Source organism: Equus przewalskii, chromosome 20, assembly GCF_037783145.1.
Source record: "Equus przewalskii isolate Varuska chromosome 20, EquPr2, whole genome shotgun sequence".
In the NCBI taxonomy this organism is placed as follows: Eukaryota; Metazoa; Chordata; class Mammalia; order Perissodactyla; family Equidae; genus Equus; species Equus przewalskii.
Window position 1 is genome coordinate 46,059,191 of NC_091850.1, and position 18,130 is coordinate 46,077,320.

Here is an 18,130-nt window from a genome sequence, read left to right on the forward strand (position 1 = left end):
TTTCTACATTATATGTGATTTAATACAATCTCTCAATGGGATTTGATGCTGGATATATTCTGTTTGCCCCTCCAGAGTCTAATCTCCACCTTCTGACCTTAGGGAACAAGTCAGTAGGTTTCCACTGAAGCTTTCAGTAGATTCGACCAATGAGAGTCTGGGAGGAGGTCTGGGGGCAGGGGGGCGGGTGGGAAGAGTGAGTTTAGAGTATTTTTTTCCATAGCACTCTCTCTGTGGCATGATTTGAGCTGTGTGTTATTTTGTGTGTGTGTGTGTGTGTGTCTGTGTGAGGAAGATTGGCCTTGAACTAACATCTGTGACAATCTTCCTCTATTTTGTATGTGGGATGCTGTGACAGCATGGCTTGATGAACAGTGTGTAGGTCCACGCCCGGGATCCAGAACCACAAACTCCAGGCTGCCAAAGTGGAGCATGTCAACTTAACCACTACACCACTGGGCTGGTCCCTGAGCTGTGGTTTTTGACCTAAAGTTCAGCTCCAACCAAGAAGGCCCTGTCTACAAATCTTCCTGGACTCTCTCTCTTTTTGCTAGAAACTGTCCCCTTTTCCTTTGGCTAGGGATGGTAGCAGTTTCATTGTTACTAGTCTTGGGTTACTGTTTGCACAATTGTATGCAGTTCCAGTTCTGTGGCATTTCCAACTAGTCACACGGTTCACTAATTAAGCATTTTAATAAATCTATGGGGACCACCAGCAGTTGGCAAATATTCACTTATACCGTGGTGCCGTTTCTGATTCTTCCCTCTCAACACAAATCTGTTATTTGTATTCTAGGAAGTTAATTCATCCATGGATTGCTTCAAACACTACAATCACATTTGGCAAAAGGAGAAAGAAGAAACCATTATGACGTTTATTATGAAAAACCCCTTGCTGTCTGAATTTGAATCTGAGATTCTCTATTTCCAAAACCTAGTGCGGGAAATTAATGCTGAGCCGGAATATATCTGTGTGGGTGCCATTGCCCTGTACACAGGTTGGTCCATTTTCTTTCAGGCAGAGATTAAAAATTCAACAGTGTTATACTTAGATTAGTATTCTAGACAGTTCTAGCTATCTTAAAGATTTACTTTCCTTTTATGGGCCTCAACCTTTAAGATCAATTTGTAGACTTGTTTTTAATTCTTTTCTGTATAATTATTTATTTTGGGCTATTTTGGACACTGTGCTCCTAAGCCTCGATAATAAATGCTAATTCAGAGAAAGGGGATGAGTCTGTTGTATTTGGAATTAAAATGTATCTTTTCTTTAATAATAACAAACATTTAGGCTTATCTCCAACGGTTTTGATAGGCCCTTTTTTTTTTTTTTTAGCATTTTGAGTTGTGTTTTGAATTGTTGCAAAACAAGCTTTGTAAAAGAATGACTATATAAGATTAGGAAAAACTAATTTTTTTCCAGGTTGATTTTTCATGAGTTAGAGGGCTATAAGCTTCAAAGTATCTACTATTGGTGGACAGTAGCACTGTGTGTTCTCACACTGGTTCAAGTTTTTCAGACTGAACTGTGGACATTTGGGTTTTACAGCAGACCTGAAGTTCACTCTGACTGCTGAGACGAAGGCCTGGATGGTTGTCATCGGCCGTCACTGTAACAAAAAATACAGGAGCGAGATGGAAAACATTTTTACGCTTGTTGAAGAATTCAATAAGAAACTGAATCGTCAAATTAAAGACCTCGATGATATTCGGATAGCTATGGCGGCACTGAAGGAAATCAGGGAGCAGCAAATCCCCATTGACTTTCAAGTGGGACCTATTGAGGTAACTGATAATCGTTTGTTTATACAGAAATAGCTCCGCATATTGGGAGATATTAGCTGAAATACCGACCAGGTCTGGACTGGAGTTACAGAGGGATGCTAAACTTAAGAACGACAATTTCAATAATGATGATACCTAACATTATACGGTGCCTTCTATGGGCCAGTTCTAATCCTTTCAGTGGCATTTAAGATCCCTAAGAGCAGAGGCTGAGATGAGCATTTCTGTACAAGTGATTTATTGATGCGTGTTCATGGGAGAAGGGGAAGGGGAGAAACAGGAGAGGATGAGATTGGCATGGGGGTGGGGGAGCTAAATGAGGATGTGCTCTTAGCTGTAGACTGACTTCAGCCTGATTCCACAGGGAGCTCTGGAGCACGAATTGTATCACACAGTTGGTCCCACCTTGAGGCAAGGAGAACTGTCCTTTATTCCCCCAAATCAGTTGGTCATTGACCATAATCTTCCCATGAAGAGGCTCCTATTCAGCTGAGGACAATTTTCAAGGGAAGAAGGCAGCTTGATCCCTACAGCCAACTCTCCCAGCAGTCAGGGATGCAAATAACAGCTGGTAAACGGACCTGGATGGGGCACAAATGGTGTCCATTCATATATTGACTTTGTATTAACTTTTTAAAACTTGCTACAACCCTTACTTTACATACAAGGAAACAGAGCCAAAGGAGTTATGCAATTCAATTAGTATTGCACATTACTTTTGTTTGTATTATCCTGTTATCTTTTCTAGATGAAAATGTTTTATCAGGAATGGGTCACTGTATTTATTCTCTTAATTGAGACTAGTATAATTGTAGCTTTAAACAGTTCCAGACATGAAAACATCTTTTCATCACACCATAACTTGAATGTCTGGGCTTAAAGTCTGATGGTCAGGATCCTACTCTAGTCCCACATTTTCTGTGTCCCTCTTTGGATTTTGGAAAATTTCAAACTCCTGTGAAAATGGTTCAGATGACTGCATGTTTGTACCCCTGCTGTGTTGGGTCTGGGAAATCACATGGTCCGCTGTGTTCTTCTTGGGAATTGAAACATCAGGGCAAAGAACTTCTGCTTTGTGTAGGACCGAGGGAGACCTGGGCGTTTGAAGAGGAGGACTAGTAACTGACAACTCTGTTTTCCCCCACCTTAGAGTTAAGAAAAAACTGTAGTCAAGTAGTCAAGATCAAAATACAACCCTTGTTACTGATAGAACTTGTTTGGAAGAAGTGATTTAGTGTACAGCTCCCGTATTCCCATTATATCCCCCCTTCATCTCGCCACCCTGTACATATACACCATGGGCTTGTGCATACTAGATCCTGGAATTGTACTTACTCATCCATCGGAGGCTGCATTGGAAGGCTGCAGCCCTCTCTATTACATTGCTTCATTTGATTGGTGCTGGGGTGCAGACCAGAGGCATGCCTTCAAGGAGAAAGAGGGAAGAGGGAGAAAGGCTATGCTTGCCCAAGTCAAGGATCTTCTCCCAAATCAACAATCAGATATCCATCCTACCTCTATGGGGAGGAGTAATGGTGGGAGAAGAGGCCAGGAATATTTAAGGAAAATCTTTTCTCATGAAAACCAACTTTTCCCTCATTTTAATCTTGTAGCCATGAGAGTAGTCCAGGAATTTGCAACCTGAGGGCAATGACTTGTTCCAGGCTCTGATTCAAGAATGTTCTCTTGTGTCCTACTATTGGAACCTCTTACCAACAAAGTGAAATGGGATAGAGTTAAAACCTTAGTTTATTTTGTTATTTTAATATTATCAGTTAAATTGTTTCATGTTTCTCATTTACTTGATATAATTTTGTAGTCTTCAAATAGAATTTAAGGGCCTAAGTAAAAATTACTTTTTATTTGTATAATTTATAGTTTCAAGATGTGTTTAAAATGATACTTTTTGATATTCACAATAATCCTATGAAGCAGCCAGGGAATTTTCCCATTTTACAGGTGAGGAAACTGAAGCTTAGTGGCTGAGTTGCTCACTTAAGCTCTCACAGTTTGCAAGTAGAAGAGCTAGAACTCTCTGGGCAGTTTCCCTAGCATGCTGGTCTTTCTCATTCTGATGCTTTAATAAATGACTGTGTGTAGATTTATGCATCTGACTGGCAGAAATTAAATTTTTCTTCTTCTGTATAGGAATCCTATGCCCTGCTTAACAAATATGGGCTTCTGATAGCAAGGGAAGAGATGGACAAAGTGGATACTCTGCGCTATGCTTGGGAGAAGCTTCTGGCACGTGCCAGCGAAGTTCAGAATGAATTGGTCTCCCTGCAGCCCAGTTTCAGGAAAGAGCTGATTAGTGCTGTGGAGGTTTTTCTCCGAGACTGTCACCAGTTCTACTCGGACTATGATTTGGTACGACTCTGGCTTACTCTGTGTGTATTTTTGGAGAAGAGTGAATAGAGCATGCAAAATGTAGTTGTTGTTTAAAGATTATGTATCACATTCAATGAAATTCTCTAGGAATGGGAGTTTCATTTTCATGAGAACAAAGACATTTCCCTTTCACAATCCTTTCCACTTAGAGTTCAGCCAGAATAATTTCAACAGGAAATGGGGAATTTCAAGGTGCTGTTTATATTATATCGTTGATCTGTTACTGAGTTGTTTGATGCCTTCTAAATTTCTGTGGACAAATACTATTCACATATAGTTATAATGGTTGTCCTTCCCACAGCATTCATTAGTTCCACAAATACTGTAGAGCGCCTGCCCAGCATGTGCCAGGCGCTGCCCTTGGTGCTGAAGACAAAAAGTGGACAAGACAGGTGGAGTCCATATTTTAATCATACATATATGAGTTTCAGTGCAGAATCTTCTACTGCGAATATGTGTGTAATGAGACCCATTTCTAGCCAATTATAATGTGCTACATAAGGGAAATATGTAGAGTATAGGATAAATTTATACCTATTGAGTGGCAGCACACCAAACCACAAAGTGAGTAAAGTTAGGAGGTTGGATCCATGCACTATCTTCATGGATGAAGCAGCACAGAAATCTACGTATTGAAAGTATTCTAATGTAGGAAAACCTAATTGGAATGTTAAGATTATAGGTCACTTTACAAACAGATATTAGAGTGGTGAAATCCGTGAGTAATGTGGCATTAGTATTTTAGTTTAAAACCAGACATTATATATAGGCTTATTAGAGGGTAGTTACTGAGCCTTCTTTGCCTGTGTCATCTAAGAAATGAATAGTACATATTTTTAGTTTTCAGAATTTCTTGATGTATGGAAGTTGTGGCATTAACTTAGCCTTTTTGAACTTGAAAATATTTCCCAATGAGTCACTTTCCTGAGTCCTTTTTGCAAATAAAAAGCAAAACAAAAAAACTTTCATAGGATGAAGGTTTCCTATCATGTATGTGATATGCATGAAAACTAACTTTGATATTGAAATACTTTGAGTTCTTGAGATTTGTATGCAAGCATTTCATTCTATTTTGTGTTTGACTTTTTCTTTCAGAATGGTCCAATTGTTAGTGGCTTGAAACCCCAGGAAGCTAGTGATAGGCTTATCATGTTTCAGGTAATCTTTTTAGTTTCTATGACCTTCTAAAACCAAAACCTTAATGGGTTTTAAACACATACTTTCTTTTCCTGAAGACAGAAAGGCCTATTGTGGAATATGGAATGTTCTTACATCTTTAAAAATGTGATTTGTTGTGGTTATAATTAGAGTTGGTTTTTATGTAATTAACTATACTCATTTAGTATTCCTATTTACATGTGCTCAGAGATCATACATGTTTGCTTATTTGCCAATCTTCCTTTTTCATTTGCATTTTTGTTCATATGTAAATCGTTTTGAGGAGTTTTCGCTTGTGTTTTTATTAGAATCAATTTGATAATATCTATCGGAAATACATCACCTATACTGGCGGAGAGGAGCTTTTTGGTCTGCCAGTTACACAGTATCCTCAGCTTCTGGAAATAAAGAAGCAACTAAGTCTTCTACAGAAAATATACACTCTATACAACAGCGTCATAGAAACTGTAAATAGCTATCATGATATCCTTTGGTCAGAAGTGAATATTGAAAAAATCAACAATGAACTTTTAGAGTTCCAGAACAGGTGAGAAATTAAATGTTTAGCATGCCCAGAGCTGTTGAACCTCAAATGCTTTCTTCTTTGATAGGCTGTCAGGTTTTCTTTTCATGCCAGATGTTTCAAAAGCACATCGTGCTGTGTTGCTGTTGTCTGTTGACATCACCCTTGTCAAATGCTATTTATTAATTGCCCTGTGTGTACATGGTGAGACACACACATCTTTTAAACCTGGATGAATCTTGTCAGGGGCTTTTCTGCAACTTGGAGGGAGCTGATCTATATTTATATTATACTTATCAAACATTTGAAGTTTATTTTAGATGATTTCCTGGAATAAAAGCAAGAACTCTATGATTTTTCTACATCATTTTAAGTGTTGAACCCAAAGAAAATGGAGGGTCATTTGTTGTATTTTTTGGTTGACAACTCAATACACTCTGCTGTGCTTTGTATTTAGTAGGATCTTAATACTGTTTGTAGAATTGAATTGAATCAGGAGGCACCTCTATCCTTTAAAATAATGCCTTTAACTTAGTTAATTGTTATGAGGAATTGAAGAAAATTCTTTCCTGGTTGGGAAGGGCAATTGTTTTGTAATGGAAAAGTATATTATATTAACAGATATCCTTTGACTCATGAGATATAAAATTTGATAGATATTCAAAGTGACTATTTTTTATTTTTTATTTTTGATGAGGAAATTGGCCCTGAGCTAACATCTGTGCCAATCTTCCTCTATGTTGTATGTGGGTCACCATCACAGCATGGCTACTGATAGACGAGTGGTTTAGGTCCATGCCTGGGAACTGAACCTAGGCGGCCAAAGTAAAGCAGGCTGAGCTTAACCACTAGGCTGTGGGACTGGCCCCTTGAAGTGGCTGTTTTGGTAGAAATGCTAGCAGACAGTGTTGGACTGGAGACTTATGGGCTCATATACCAATGATCTTTCACACTGGCTTCCCTTTGCAGGTGTCGGAAGCTGCCCCGGGCCTTGAAGGACTGGCAGGCTTTTTTGGATCTGAAGAAGACCATTGATGATTTCAGTGAATGTTGCCCACTGCTGGAGCACATGGCCAGTAAGGCCATGATGGACAGGCACTGGGAAAGAATAACTGCTCTCACTGGGCATAGTCTGGATGTGGGGAATGAAACTTTTAAGTTAAGAAATATCATGGAGGCACCTCTTCTGAAATACAAAGAGGAAATAGAGGTACAATTGATGGAGAGCAGGATATGGTGGGAGATTAAAAGGTCTCATGAAATTTATTTGATAGTGTTACTACATTGTGGAATGTTGGCTCAGTAAACCATTCTAGGACAATTAAAGCTCTTTTCCTGGCATTCAACTATTAATTCCTTCAAGAAATGTTTATGTGACAGGTTCTGTCCTAAGTTCTGGGGACATGAGGATGTATTCCTGCATTCATACATTATTAAATAATTTATATAATTAAATAATTATACAAATAAGGGTATAGGTACAAGCTATGGTAAATACCGTTAAAGGAAAAGTATGCTTCTCTATGAGGGCCTACAATAACAGGGCTTGACCTATTTGGGGAGTGATAAATATAGGAAAGGCTAGGAACATGTGCATGACTGCTGGCTGAACAGAGTGTACTTGTGTGGTGAGGGTGAGGGATTTGGAAAGTGCAAAGAAGATGATGCCAGGCAGATGGAACAGCATGTGTAAGGGTCTGAGGTGTGTTTGGGGGACCAGAAGAAGGCCAGAGTGGCAGGGGTAGGGGGGTAGGGAGAGAGGAGACAGCTGAGGATGGGGAGATGTAATGGGGCTAGAACATGTATCGATTTCGGTCTTTGGAGCAATGGAGAGCCATCTGGGAGATGTATTGTGAACAGGGAGGGGATGACATAGTTAGATTTGCCTTTTGTAAATATCACTCTTTACAAAAAGTGGAGAAAAGATTGGAGCAGGGCATGGGGGAATGATGGGAAAACCAATTGGGAAGTTATAAGAATATCCCAGGCAAGAGATAATGAATAGTGTGTTGGATGAGGGGGCAGGGAGTGAAACAGGAGAGAGTAGAAAAGATTGAAGAGAGCTTTAGGAGGTAAAACTGGGTAGAATCTGTTGGTGGTGGGAATGTGGTAGGAGAAACAAGGGGAGGGGCTAAGGATGAACCCTAGATTTCTTGCTGAGAGATCTAGATGGATGATGGTGCTTATGATTGAGATACGGAATATTGGAAGGGAATCAGGATGAAGGACAAAGTGCAAAGACTATGAGCTTATTTTACCCTGATTTTTAAAACTGAGATGTAATTGACATATGACAATGCGTAAGTTTAAGGTATACAACGTATTGATTTGATACTCGTATATTGCAGTATAATTGCCCTTGTAACACTAGCTAACGCCTCTATTACATCACATCACTATCATTTCCTCAAGTGGTGGGAACAGCTAAGATCTAGTCTCTTGGCAAGTTTAATATTTATAATACAGTTTTGTTGTTTATAATCACTCTATTGTGTATTAGATCTCCAGGACGTATTTGTCTGCTAGTTGTAAGTACGTACTCTTAAACAACATCGCTCCCATTCCTGTACTTCTCAGCCCCTGGTAACCACCAATCCACTCTGTTTTTTTTCAGTTTGGTTTTTCAGATTCCACGTAGAAGGGATATGTATTATTTGTCTTTCTCCATCAGACTTATCTCACTTAGCCTAATGTTCTTGAGGTCCTTCCATATTGTCACAAATGGTAGGATTTACTTTTTTTCTGTTGGCTGAATAATATACCATTGTTGCATATCTTTTCTGTCATCTTTCTTTGTGAAATAGTTTGATAGGAAATTTCACAAATTAAGGTTCTGTTACTCAGTAATATCTCTATCCCTAAATCTATATCTACACACACACACCGTATATTATATTTCAGTTTAGATCTGGAAATCTGAGTATAGATACATATGAAGCAAAGAGGGAAGATAGGACCTCTGCTGAATCTAGACTCTTCAGGAATGGTGGGTGACTTTCATGTGATAAAATGAGAACTTCTAATTTTAATAGGACATCTGTATCAGTGCAGTGAAAGAGAGAGACATTGAGCAAAAGCTGAAGCAAGTCATTAATGAATGGGACAACAAAACATTCACATTCGGCAGCTTTAAAACCCGCGGAGAGCTCCTCTTGCGAGGAGACAGCACCTCAGAAATCATCGCCAACATGGAGGACAGCTTGATGTTGCTGGGCTCCCTCCTGAGCAACAGGTAGGAAAACCATCCATCTTTTTCCTGAGAATTGGGAACATGACAAATATTTCAAGGGAAATTAACTTAAAAAATGCAACAATACCCCTCATATAATTTACTCCATATTAAAAATACTTGTTTTAATTTTAGCTTTTGGTACAGCATGTGTGATACTGTTTTTATTTTGTTATCTTCTACTTGTGGGATGTGTCTGAGACCATCAATTGGACAAGATAATGCAACGTGTCATTAGCCACTTGGATCTTGTGGCCCATTTCAACCTTGTTACTGACAAGACTCACAGCTGACAGCTCAACAGGCTCTAGAGTCCAGAGGGAAAATGATTCTGAATTTCAGAGTAATCGTTCTACTTGGAAAGCCTTTTTGCTAACGTCTATGGACTAGAAACTCTTAGTTGTGTACATACTTTAATGAGATGACAGATTAAGATAGAGAATGAATTTAATTCATAACGAGAGGTAAAGCAGCACAGACCAACAGGAGTCTAACACTTCTATTTGACAGTTACATCAAAGCCATTATGCTTTGGACACACAAGGCGTGGACTCATGAACTTAGATTTCTTCAGTTCCTTGCTTCCCTTTGCTCTTTCTGAAATAATTTTTTGTTTACCAGGATCTTCTCAAATATAGGGTAATTGTGTAGAATGTGGATATCATCAAGATATGAATTGATTGTGCTATTTTATCTTTAAAATGCCACTCTATTCTCTGTGTATATGTGTATCAATAATTTTACTATAGGAAGTAATAACTACTTAATACTGTTTTGATAAAAAATTCCTCTTCTTCCCATTTACTTGGTACACCTAAGTGTTTGAAATAAGTAATATAAAATATGAAATTTGGTCTTAGAGATTTAGACTATTGGTAATGTTGAGTTTGGACAGCTTTAGGATTTGGCGAGTTTTAATGAATTTGGTTACTATTCATACCCAACCAGAGTGAAGGACAAATGGAAGATAACACATAAACTAAGTAAAGATAATCTGTGTTTGGGATGGGGAAACTTTCCTTACCAGTGGCATCGAATCCACAGACAGAGTTGTGTGAGGAACATGCATTAACAGAAATTTATTGAACACCTACCATGTGCCATGCTGTCTTCTAGATGCTATGGATAGTGGAGTAAATAAGAGATCGCTATTTCTACGGGACTACAATCTCGTGAAAAATGTAAACAAAAAGCCCCAGAAAGATGCGGGGAGTATAAAACAATCTATTTAACAGTTAAGAATATGGAAATTAAAATTGTATTCACTAATACAGCTAATATCTGAGAAGTCTTCAAGTCCATATTCTGTTGGAGTGGGAGAGATCAATAAAGGAAGAAAAGAGAAGAGAAAAAACAATGCCAGGCAGTATAATCGTCCAGGATTAAGTTTGTCTGCAAGTAACAGAAGCACAAACAGGATTGAACTTTCTGTCTCTCTCATGTAAAAAAAGTCCCAAGGTCGAGGGTTCAGATTGGAGTGGGGGCTCCTCCACGTCATCAGGGGCCCAAGCTTTGCCTGGCTGACTTTCTGTGCCCCTCTCCTCCCGTCCACACTATCCCTTCCATCTGCTCACTTCTCTTCTAGAAGAGTGGTTCTCAGCTTCGGCTACACACTAGACACGCCTAGGGAACTTTCAAAACTCCCGGCCCCAGGGCCACAGCCCAGACTGATTGAAACAGAGTCTCTGGGGGTGAGACACAGGCAGACATTGGAAGTTTTTAATTTTTGCTGGATGATTCCAATGTGTAGCTAAGGCTGAGAACTCTTGATGTGGAACCCAGTCCTGGGACTGTACATGGCTGCAAAAGAAGCTGGGAAATTCCATATTTTAACTGGGCAGCTATGTATCCAGGTAGAAATGGGGTTCTACATCTAAAGAAGAAGGAGAAAAAGACATTGGGAGGCCACTGTCGGTTTCTGCCTCAAGAGGAAAAAAGGGGAAGATAGGTTAACTATGGGAGAGGCAGAACAGCGGCTATCAGGGTTTATAGGCAACATGCATAAGCCCTCACACACATACACACATAGACATGAGTGGGTTGGAGTTCAGTGGGGCGGGAGTTGGAAAGAGACGAGGAAGAGGGGAGGCTAAAGAGATATTCCAGGTATTATCACATTTGGAAATTGAATTAGTTGTTTGGCCACCACCAATGGCTCTAATTGCTCTATGTTATATGAAAAACCAGAGACTCAATGGAACAGGCACAGAAGCTCAGTAGACAGAATACTATTCTTGTGGTGGTAGCAACAATGACCTGAATTATATTACTCCGGCAGGTGGGTCGAGTCAAGTCTAATGCCTGATCTGCTCCTTAGATAACACGTCTCCCACCTCTCTATGTTCTGGATAAAAATGTTAGTCTAACAATAAATGGTGGCGAATTAATCACTTGGTAGCATCATTTTAAAAGGCAGCAACAAAATCTAAGTTGTGAAGAAACAGGTAAAAATTAGGATTAAAAAAATCTTTTTTGTTTGGAAACAACAAAAATAAAAACAAAACACCGAAAGAACAAATGCTGAAACTGTTTCTCATTTTAGGTACAATACGCCGTTCAAAGCCCAGATTCAAAAATGGGTTCAGTACCTTTCTAACTCCACAGACATCATCGAGAACTGGATGATGGTGCAAAACTTGTGGGTCTACTTAGAAGCCGTCTTTGTGGGAGGAGACATTGCCAAACAACTTCCCAAGGTTTCAGAATTTTCTTTAAGATTTTGTCAGGTTTTTAACTTAGAGAACTATCTAATAGCTGATAATTCCTTTAAAAATGCAACAACGTTTCAGCTTCTAGTAAGCCAGCCCCCTCCAATCTTTTTGTTGTTGTTGTTGAAGTGTTCTTCAAAGAGAGAGAGTAACTGTGGAAAAGAAGGGGTGAAAATCAGAGTAAGAATGCTCCAATTCTGTGAGGCTTTATAGGAAGCAGAGGGTTAAAAAAACAAAATGAAAGCTTGCGTAATTGAGATCCTCCAGATAATTTGCAGGTAGAATTTGGAATAGTGTAGAATTATGGAGTAGTTATCTTGACGATAATTTGTTCTACTATTGACAGTTTGAAATAACTTGCGCTATACAATATACGCAATTATATCTCTACCGTAAAATTGAGGGGTGGTAATCTGCGGGAAAAAACCTCCAAACTGAAAAGGCCCTTTTCTCAACATGTTGAGTATGTTTTTCTCATCAAATTGTAATCATCACACTAGGTATATATGGAGTGTATTTTGAGATTCTTTTAGAAAAACATTTTTACCAAATCTCAAGGATTCTTGTTCAATTACCTTGAATTGTTTGCAAAATTATAATGTCAATATATTTGAGTTTTAGAAGCATGATTGTGTTGAACATTCTTTTCACTTACATTTCCTAGCTTTCTCTTTGGTTAGTTTTCAATTTAATTACAGAGGACAGAAATGTTAGCCTATTTATTTTTTGGTCACCAGTGAAATGTATCAATACACTAAAATTTTAAGTATTTATTTATTGATTTTTGCTTTTTATATTTGGGTGTGTTTTTCTTCGTGATGGGTAGAGAAGAATCTCAAATTGGACTTCATAATGGAAACTTTAACAGTATTGAAGGAGCTGGATGAGATTTTGTGCTCTCCTATTTAATAGTATGTGCTCATTCATAAAATTCAGGAAGTTTTTTGTTTGTTTCTTTTGCTGAGGAAGATTTGCCCTGAGCTAACATCTGTTGCCAATCTTCCTCTATTTTGTATGTGAGCTGCCATCACAGCATGGCTACTGATAAAGTGGTGTAGGTCTGCGCCTGGAAACTGAACCCAGGCTGCTAAAGTGGAATGTGCCGAGCTTAACCACTAGACAACCTGGGCTGGCTCCTAAAAAGTTTTAAGGGAGAAAATATCTGTCAGGAAGAAGGTGACTAAGGAAGAAAATATCCTACTCTCTCAAAATAATCTGTGTATTTTCCTTTTTTCTGCAAAAAATATATTTTTAAAAATTTTGCAATATTAGGTTTATACTATAAGTAATTTTGTATCATATTTTTTTTTTCCTGAGGAAGATTCGCCCTGAATCAACATCGATTGCCAGTCCTCCTCTTTTTTTGCTTGAGGAAGATTAACCCCGAGCTAACATCTGTGCCAATCTTCCTCTATTTTGTATGTGGGATGCCTCCACAGCATGGATGACAAATGTATGTCCATGCCTGGGATCCGAACCTGTGAACCCAGGTGGCTGAAGTAGAGTGTGAGAACTTAACCACTATGCGAACAGGCTGGCCCTCCTGTATTTTACTTTTAAATGTTTGTTTTATATTCTAAATACACAAACAATTCAATGCTTGTGTAGGAAACTTGAAAAACGTTAAAATTCACTTCATTTAGAGATAACTGGTGAAAACAATTGGGAGTGTCCTTTCCTCCCAAATTATCTCATGTTGTATTATTATTTTTGTATCTGTTTCTTGTTTTTAGTTAACATAATGGGAGTACCAGGGTGAGCTAAAGATTCTTATTTAAGAAAGGGAGTGGTATGGTGCAAAAGGTACAAGAATTGAAATGGAACAGATGTGACATTCAGTGTATATGGCTGGGGTGTCCAGACTGGGCCAACTCTGGCCTCAGCAGGGGGTATGTGAGATGCTCTGTCCTCAAGATCACAGACGTGTCCAAGTGTGCTTTGTTACCTTGTTCTCATAGGAAGCCAAGCGCTTTTCCAACATAGATAAGTCTTGGGTGAAAATCATGAGTCGTGCGCATGAAATGCCAAATGTGGTTCAGTGCTGTGTTGGAGATGAGACTATGGGGCAGCTATTACCACACCTGCTGGAACAGTTGGAAATGTGCCAGAAATCCCTTACAGGGTAAGTTCACTGGGGCTCTGTGAAGCCTCTTCTAGCACCCTAGAGATGACCTGAGAGACCAGCTGGCATTAGTCAAATTGGTTTTCTTTTGCTAAGACTTAATTCGTGTCTAACATTATTGCGTGGATAAAACTCATGGTTTGGAGCCTTGTATTCTCTCCAGGCACTTACCAGATTTGCCCTGATGTTGGACCACAGGGCTTAGGCTGCTTCCACCACTGGGACAAGATTTTGCAAACATTCTCATACAGTCCTAGCATTTTAAAATTAATATACCTCTTTTTCTGATATACCTTCTGGATAAACATCTGAAGAAACAAAATATTTCATTATACTCAACCAAAAACAATATGAAACAGTGTGTCGTATACACAGCTATCCAGACTATACAGAAATGAGAGTCTGTATGATATCTGTCGATATACACAGACATAGACACACAGATATACAGACACACATACACACTTATGTATAAAGAAGAAATATTTTTCTTTTTTTTCCTTTGGCTAGTCAAGATAAAATTGTGAAAGTAGAAATATATTAAGCAATAGTTTTCTAAAAACAGTTATCTATACATGCTTTTAAATATTGCCCCATCTAAATTGTTAATCTCTTTAGAATAGTCAGTATATATGGAGAAATTTGGGGTAAGTTATATGTATATATATAGAGAGAGAGTAAGCGAGAGAAAGATAGATAGGTATGTGACTGTGGAGACCGGCAAGTTCAAATCTGAGGGTAGGCTGGCAGGCTGGAGACCCAGGGAAGAGTTGACACGATTGTAGTTTAAGCCTGAAGGCAGTCTCCTGCCAGAACTCCCTCTTCTTCTACGGAGATCAGTCTTTTTTTTTATTAAAGTCTTCAACTGATTGGATGAGGCCCATTCACATCATGGAGGGTAATCTGCTTTACTCAAAAGTCTACTTATTTAAATGTTAATCTCATGTAAACAAATACCTTCACAGAAACATCTAGAACAGTGTTTGCCCAAATATCTGGGTACCATGGCCTGGCCAAGTTGACATATAAAATTAGCCATCACAATTATCTGTAGTTGTGGTTGGAGGAGCATCATGGATAATAACTGTGCTGGGATGTACATTGACACTTATGACATGCCATGTATTTTGAGCATTTAACTCAAACTAAACAGTGATGTCTACTTGGCCAACTCTGGAAGATGGATGACCTTTCCCCAGACAGATGTCCCCATCTCCTTATTACCTATAATAGTGTTCTGTGAATAGTCAGCTTTCCTGTGCACTGAGGAACCTGGCTGAGATTACCTATAATAGTGTTCTGTGAATAGTCAGCTTTCCTGTGCACTGAGGAACCTGGGCCACCTCAGCCAGGCTGTGCTTATAGATGTGAGTGATGGTTAAATACTCTTTGAGAGAATCTCTGCGAAGAAATAGAGGAGTTGCTCAAACTTGAACAAAAGGGTTACTAAGCTGATAAAAGAGGAAACACCTGTATGATAACATGTAAGTAATATGGTTTACTTACTTATTCTTGGCTGAGCAAAAGAAAGTTTTGAGATAGCTGCTGAAAAATAATAAAGGGGCTGGCCCCGTGGCTGAGTGGTTAAGTTCATGTGCTCTGCTTCGGGGCCCAGGGTTTTGCTGGTTTGGATCCTGGGTGTGGACATAGCACCACTCATCAGGCCATACTGAGATGGCATCCCACATAGCACAACAAGAAGGACCTACATCTAGAATATACACCTATGTACTGGGGAGCTTTGGGGAGAAGAAGGAAAAAAAAAAAAGACTGGCAAAAGATGTTAGCTCAGGGCCAATCTTTAAGAAAACAAAATGAAGTCATGAGAAAATTAAGGTCAAAGGAAAATAAGGGCTAATAAACTCAGATGGTAAATTTGACTCAGAGAAAAGCTATAAATGGACCTTAGATTCAGAGACCAAAGGCCCTTCCTGGGGACCAAAGCAAATAGCGACGCATGATTTGGTAAAACATTCGTAGGATCCATGTGATAAAATATATCAGTTGCTCAGGAAAACAGTATTTTTTTTTTGCCTTGATGCATTGGAGGAAGTTCTATTGTGCATCCTCTTAAAAGGGAATATGGAACAGAATCCTCACCTACTTTCTCAGCACAGTGTGAGTCAATCATGAGTCTTCCTGATGAATGGCTTGATCCAGGGAAATGAGGGAACGGAGTCACTGCATCCTCCACAGAAACTCCTTCCTGAATGTCATTGTCATATCCAAGTTAGCGGAAGGCATTGGGCAGCATTAAATGTGGTAGACTAAACCCCGACAAGAGTCTAGAGTGTTGACAGTCTGCTCTCTGGTCAATGACAAATCCATGGTCTTTGGCATTCAGTTGCGGAGACGAAGTTGGTATACTTTTAGGAGAGCTGAAGAGCTTAAACAAGACCATGCCTAAATGGATGTCTACTCCACTGCATACGGAGACAGGATCAGCAGGAGCTAGGGGTAGGGTCAAAGTTTTCCTTAGCAAATATTTGCAAGGTCACTCTCCCCAAAGCCTATGCTATGGGCTATGCTAATACTTTTCCTTTGGAAAATTGTCCTTAAGCAGGCATTATTAAACATCATGATCATAGTCAATTAAAATATCAGTAAAGCATCCTTTAAATGTCTAAAGCAAAACCACTTGCAAGTGAATCCTCCAGCATGAATTTTTAGAAAAATAGACTCTCAGGTATTAATGATTTGATGTGTTTTATAAAATTATTGAATCAATTATCTGTTGAAGAACATTTGACAAAAGTAAAGATTTTTGTTTTCAAATGGTTGATGCTGTGCCTTTCTTTGTAACCATAATGATTGTTTAGCACGACCAACTGTGTTGCAGGCACCGCTGAAGGTTCTTAGATGTAGCCCTGGCATGGTGGCTGTGCAGTCTACCACCAGGTTCAGGCCAGAGGGAAAGAAGAAAGGAATTAGAGAGGATCCATATTCCCAGGGCTGTTCAAGATGAAAGACTGAGGGGCCTGGATCATTGGGACATCGTGCAGGATTCAATTACCACTGAGAAACTTGCTGAGGAATCATACCACTGGTCCACCTACAGCTAGCTTTGTTACTTTTCCCTCCCTTCCTTCTCTTCCACTTACCACCGTAGATACCCACTCACCCATACACGCCCGCCTACCCATATACACACACATGCACACACAAGCACCCTCCTCAATTGTTCTCTTTTCTCCTTATTTCTTTCTATCATGGACATATTCTGCTTTATCATTTGACATTTTGGCATTACTTTATTACTCCTAAGAGAAAAATTCTACTCTAAAATTATTCACAGCTTTTACTGAGCTTTCCTTGGCTTTTGATTCTGTTACAAAGAGGAGTTTATGAGCCAAAATGTGTAAGCCCTTGAGTACTTGAGTAAGCACATGAGTACTAATGCTTACACAAAAACAACGGGCTGATGAGGATGTGCATCGACAGGAAGGGTCTTCCCACAGCTCAGGAATAAGTTGTCTTCCCTCCTCCATCATAGAGGGTTGGTTGTCACATTGCACGTGCCCCCTTCCATCCTGGTCTAACTGCATGGAAAACTTTACGTGTTCTCACCAGAATTAGACTAGGCTATGGTGAAGAGGGCAACAGGTAAGGGATAGGAACTATTCTCAATAAAGAATGAAAATGAAAGTTATACAAATAAGATGGATTGGGATATTTAAAATAAATTGGCATATTTAAATTAAGAAAAGTAAAAAGTTAAAACAAGCAAAATAAAACATTATGAGCATAAAAGTAAGACTTTAAGAGAAATGCAGGAAGATGTAAGAAAAGAGTCTCTTTGGGCAGCCTCTGCTCTTTTCCTTCCGCCTCTTTAAGGTCTGACTTTGTGGTTTGTCACGTGCCCAAAGTGAAAAACCCACTGGCCACAATGATAGCTTGCCATGTCTGTTTTACTGAATATCCAGTGAGAGCTGGAGAGGAAGATTACAGCACAAACAGCAAAGCTCATCCTTTATCATCACTTTAGACATGCCCGTTTCTTCCCCAAGTTCCTCACTTACCACGAACCTCTCCTTCCTTACTTTGCCTCGTTCAACCTCTGAAAAAAGGAATTTCACTCTCGCTCTCATCCTGGACATCCCACAACAAAATAAAAGTCCAGCAGTTGACTGAATATGGACCGTCCAGAGTTCCCCATGACTGCCCTTGGAGATTGCCTCCTGGCTCAGCTTCTGATCCACGTAGTCTTTTCGTACACT

The 18,130-nt window shown here is 39.3% G+C and overlaps 1 protein-coding gene across 2 annotated transcripts in view; it reads left to right on the plus strand.

Annotated features, from left to right (window-relative positions):
* The window catches only part of DNAH5 (dynein axonemal heavy chain 5), a 267,264-nt gene that overhangs the window by 106,914 nt on the left and 142,220 nt on the right, over positions 1-18,130 (plus strand). For both annotated transcript variants that reach the window (XM_070587179.1, XM_070587178.1), the window contains exons 23-31: positions 797-998; positions 1,550-1,785; positions 3,934-4,152; positions 5,269-5,331; positions 5,640-5,878; positions 6,824-7,064; positions 8,887-9,086; positions 11,626-11,779; positions 13,750-13,913. In XM_070587179.1, the coding sequence (XP_070443280.1) occupies positions 797-998; positions 1,550-1,785; positions 3,934-4,152; positions 5,269-5,331; positions 5,640-5,878; positions 6,824-7,064; positions 8,887-9,086; positions 11,626-11,779; positions 13,750-13,913 (1,718 nt within the window). The remainder of the gene's footprint in view (positions 1-796; positions 999-1,549; positions 1,786-3,933; positions 4,153-5,268; positions 5,332-5,639; positions 5,879-6,823; positions 7,065-8,886; positions 9,087-11,625; positions 11,780-13,749; positions 13,914-18,130) is intronic.